The 4,540-nt window shown below is 64.1% G+C and overlaps 1 protein-coding gene across 1 annotated transcript in view; it reads left to right on the top strand.

The window, feature by feature from the left end:
• LBHD2 (LBH domain containing 2) overlaps positions 1-4,196 on the top strand; it is a 5,217-nt gene extending 1,021 nt beyond the window's left edge. Inside the window, exons 2-4 of the mRNA XM_027776394.1 lie at positions 1,155-1,232; positions 2,749-2,905; positions 3,887-4,196. Coding sequence (XP_027632195.1) covers positions 1,164-1,232; positions 2,749-2,905; positions 3,887-4,020 — 360 coding nt within the window. The 5' untranslated portion in view covers positions 1,155-1,163 and the 3' untranslated portion in view covers positions 4,021-4,196. The remainder of the gene's footprint in view (positions 1-1,154; positions 1,233-2,748; positions 2,906-3,886) is intronic.
• Positions 4,197-4,540: the final 344 nt, after the last annotated feature.

Consider the following 4,540-nt stretch of genomic DNA (forward strand, 5'->3'; position numbering starts at 1 on the left):
CTCTCTGGGGCCCTGCCCTGGCTGTCCTGAGCTCTAACCTAGTCCTGGGGTCCTGCGTGGGAACCCAGGAGGGGCTTCATGGAAGGGCACACCTGGGAGCTGTGAGACGCAGGTATTTTATGGGCTCTGGTGATGGGTGGAGGCAGGGGTGGGTGTGGCTGGGGGTGCCCCCGCAGTGCGTGCCCCTTTCCCTCCCTGGGCCTCAGTGGAGCCTGAGCTGACCTGAAGGGTCTTTGGAACCTGATTTCCCAGAATAGCAGCCATCCCCTCAGCTGGGGGCCTCAAGGTCCTCAACCCCAGATGCAGGGGCGTGCTCACACATACATGCGCACACACACGCACAACCGGCAGGGCAAACACATGTACACACGCGCACACACACAGGCGCGCGCACACACGCACAACCAGTAGGGCACACGTGTGCACACACACGCACAACCAGCAGGGCACACGTGTGCACACACGTGCACAAACAACAGGCACACACGTGCACACACAGGCACACACACGCGCACACACAACCAGCAGGCACACGGCATCCCTCCTGCTGGCGGCTGCTGTCCCTCAGCCAGTCCCCTTCCAGGACTCCTCCCTCTTGCCCATGGTCCCTGCTGCTTGCCAGGCCCTGCCTCACGCCCCAATACTGCCTCTGCCCTGGGCATGGCCCCACAGCCCCCACAGCCAAAGCACAGGCGGCCATCCAAGGCCGGGGCTGTGACTGGCAGGACCTCCAAGAGGCCTTGCTGTGTGGGCTCTGACCGGCTCCCTCTCCCTGTGCCAGGCATGGCCACACATGGGGCGTCTACACTTGGGGAGGGACTGGGCACAAACCCTGGCTACCGTGAACCTGGCACTGCTACTCTCAGACTCCGGAAACCCCTTTCATCCCGGGAACCTTCCCTCGGTGGCCTCCCAGCTGGCCTGGCCACCTCCAGCTCATTCTGCAGGCTGCCTGTTAGCTGCCCTTCTTCCAGGGAGCCTTCCTCGGTCCCCAGGCAGGGCCACCTTGCCCCTTCCTGCACTCGCTCTGGTGCAGAACGTGGTACCTGGTGTGGCGGCTGCCCGGTGACCCCTCAGGCAGGGGTGGGGTGTGGGGGCTGAGCAGTCTGAAGGCTTCGGAGGAGGGCGGGCTCGCCATCCCTGTCTCTGTGCAGTGCACCAGCATGAGGGCCTCCCAGCCCACTGTGTCAGAGCTGAGCACCACCGAGGGGGCTGGAGCCCGAGCATGGAAGGTATGTGCATGGAAGGTATGTGATCGGGTCCTGGGACCACAGGAAGCTGCCGAGCCCTGGCCGTGACGGGGCACGCTGGACCTTCATGCTGGCCTTGCTCACGCATCTGTTCTCTTATGGAAGTCTGGTGGATACAGCGTTCAAAGGCAAACCACTGGGCTTTCTTAGCACCCTTCTGTGCTGGGGACCCTGGGCTTGTTCCCCACGGTACACTTTGCCCTGAGCTGGGTAAGGAAATGCCTCAGTCCCCTGCCTCCAGCTCGATTTTTCCGAAGGCCATTGTTGGTGCAGCTAAAAAGTGAGGTCCCTACACAAGGGAAGCGGCCTGGCTCTGGTCATGGTTCTCATGTTAGGGAGTAGTCTGGAGCCTGGGGCTGCTGGCACAGCGCTCTGGCAGGGGACAGAGGGTGGCACTTGGGTCAGAGATCCAGAGTGGAGCGTGCCCCTGGCAGGAGGTTGGAGGGCTTCTGGAGGGACGCAGGGAGGAGAATGGCACGTGGGGAGGAACTCTAAGATGGGAACGAGCCCCTGGGCTGGCAATGCCAGCATGAGGGGGGCCCAGCAGGGTCAGCTGGTCCCTGTTCAGCTAAATGCTGAGGCTCATCTTCTTCAGTCCACAGAAGTCCCAGCCCAGTGACACTTGTTCTCGCACCTCAGGCTCACTTGGTTCAAAGAGCCTGGGGTGCAGGCGTGTATGCTGCCATGTGTCATTCAGGTGGCCCACAGCAAGGGCTTGAGGCCATGAGCACATCCCCGCCTGCCATGCACCTGCCTGTTCTCAAGTCGTGTGCGCCTTTGAGGGAAGGCACTCATGCACCATGCAGCTGTCCCTTCAGGCAAGAGACAGGAGCTCCAGGAAGGGGGACCTGCCCCAGCACAGGCACAGAGGTGGAATGGTGAGGCGAGCCAGGCTGGTGCAGGAGAACCAAGCTGTTGGGCGCCAGCCAGGCATCTGAGGACCGAGGGGTGAAGGTCTGTGCAGTAGCCCTGGGGCCTCTCCTCCCAAGGCCTTGAATGGGAGGCGGAGACGCTGAGGGCACTGGGCAGGCTTGCGAGCAGCCCCCGCACTCTTGTGGGCACTGGACAATGAGCAGAGCAAGCCCAGAGTCAGTGTGCAGGTCGCCATGGCAACACCTTTCCAGCTCCTTGAGGCCCAGCAGGGAGGACCCCAGGAAGGGGCTGCGCAGGACTCCGGGTACAGGAGGAGCTGGGGGCATGCCTAAGCTCTGGCTTACTTGCGGTGCAACCTTAGCCTTTCTAGCCTCAGGCTGCATCTGCAAAATGGGCTTCTCAGGGCTGAGCCCAGGTGGGACCTATGGTGCATCTGGGAACACTGCGCCCCAGGAGGCCACCGGTGCCCCTTGCAGGGGTGGGGTGGGGTGGACGATGTGCGGGGGAGGGCCACTGGGAGGGAGGGCCCTGGAGGCTCCCAGTGGGGCTGGGGGCAATGGCAGGAGGGGAAGGAGCTGGCAGCCCGGGCCTGGCATTGTCCTGACGCCCATCCCACTCCCTGCAGGCTGCAGTGGGCGCTCGAGAGAGGGGCCCTTCCCTGGGCCAGCGACTGCCCTCCATCGTGGTGGAGCCCAGCGAGGCAGGCACTGTGGAGAGTGGGGAGCTGCGCTGGCCTCCAGAGGGATCCCAGAGGGGAGCCCCTCAGAGCCGGGCTGCTGCTGGTGAGTGAGGGGCGGCCTGTGGGGTGCTGAGCGCAGGAGACGGCCATGCCCGTGGGACAGAAGCAGGACCTCCTTCTTACCTGCTTCTGCAAGCGGGGCCTGCACCGCCCCCAGCCTGCTCACACCCCACCTATCTGCTCCCCCTGAGCCTCTCAGGTGCCTTGGTGCTGTCCCCTCCCTGTCACCTTCCCCCTCCCACCTGCACACAAGCTCCCCCCAGGCTGCGGGAGGTGCACAGTGAATGTGTGTGGCTGGCTGGCTACACGTTCTCACCCTCATCGCCTAGCCCTCTCCGTCCACAGCACGGTCGGAGTAGGTGTGCGTTGCCTCTCTGGCCTGGGAGGGCCGGGGCGCAGGCGCACATGGGAAGTAGGCCTGGCCAGTGCAGGTGCCCCAGCTGAAGCTTTTGGAGGAGGACTGCGTGGGCAGGAGAGCCCTCAGCCAGGGCCAGTCCTGGGGCACAGGCGACAGCAGGCTAGGCAGTGGGGAAGAGGCAGGAGGGTGAGCCCTGCCCTGGGAAGTGTCATCCCCTGATGAGGAAGTGAATCCAGCCCAGGCTGCTCAACCCCCTGCGGCCTCTCCCTTCCCCAGACCTTAGCCCTGGGGCAGCAGCCCTCCAAGCGGGTGGCCCCTGCAGCTGGGACGCCAAGCCAAGGGTCTGTCTCCACCCATGCTTGACCTTGCAAAGCCTCAGCCTCGGTCAGATTCTGCCCAGGACCCAGCCAGCATCGTGGGTACCCCCTTGATAAACACTGGGACCACGGAGGCCCCCACAGAGGTTCTGGGGCCACCCCTATTACTCTGTGCACGGGGAGGGGTGCATCCTCCCTTTCGCCCTACAAGAGTGTCTGGCACCCCTCCCCTCACATCACCCAAGGGAACATTGTGGTCTGCCTCAGTCCAGCTGCCTGACAAAGGCTCACCTTGGGGCCCTGGATGCAGGCCACACCCCCTCCCCAATGAGGCCCTGTGTTTCCGCAGCTCCCTCCTCGAGTCTACCAGGAGCACCAGGGAAGGCTGCAGATGGGGCTGGTGGTGAGGGTGTCAGCTCTGAGGGCCAGCCGTGCCTGCCCAGTGCTGGAGGATATGGTGGACCCCTGCTCTCTGGCTGCTGAGAGGCCCTAGGGGGGCTGGGCCTACTGGACACCACAGGCGGCATGGGCTGCAGCACCCTGTCCCCCGGGGTCAGCCTAGGACCACCGTCTCTGCCCTTTCCTGCCCACACCTCAGTGTGGGTCACGCCCTCCGTGTTCTGTGGCTTGAAGCAGAAATAAAGGCGCTTTCTGGTGGCCAGCGCACACACTGGTAGGGGCTTGAGGGAATGGGGACAAGCTGGTTTTGCCAGTGGCCTTCCAGGAAAGGGGCCTGGCTCAGAGCCCAGGCTGACTAGCCCTGGGTGCCAAGTAGGGGGCCACTCGCATGGGTGGCATTGAGGGTGGAGTGAGAGCGGAGCTGTCCAGTGGCTGTGGCATTTATCCCTGGCATGCCCCCATCTGGGGGCACCCCCTCTGCTCCACCCCAGCCAAGGCTGCCCAAGGGATGACCAGCCTTCCCACCCCTTCTTGGGGCCAGAGGTGGGCCCTAAGGGCAGGAGTCCTTCCTGTTACCCCCTACCCTCAGGGACACAGGGTGGTA

The sequence above is a fragment of the Tupaia chinensis genome, unplaced genomic scaffold, assembly GCF_000334495.1.
Source record: "Tupaia chinensis unplaced genomic scaffold, TupChi_1.0 Scaffold000671_2, whole genome shotgun sequence".
Taxonomy (NCBI): Eukaryota; Metazoa; Chordata; class Mammalia; order Scandentia; family Tupaiidae; genus Tupaia; species Tupaia belangeri.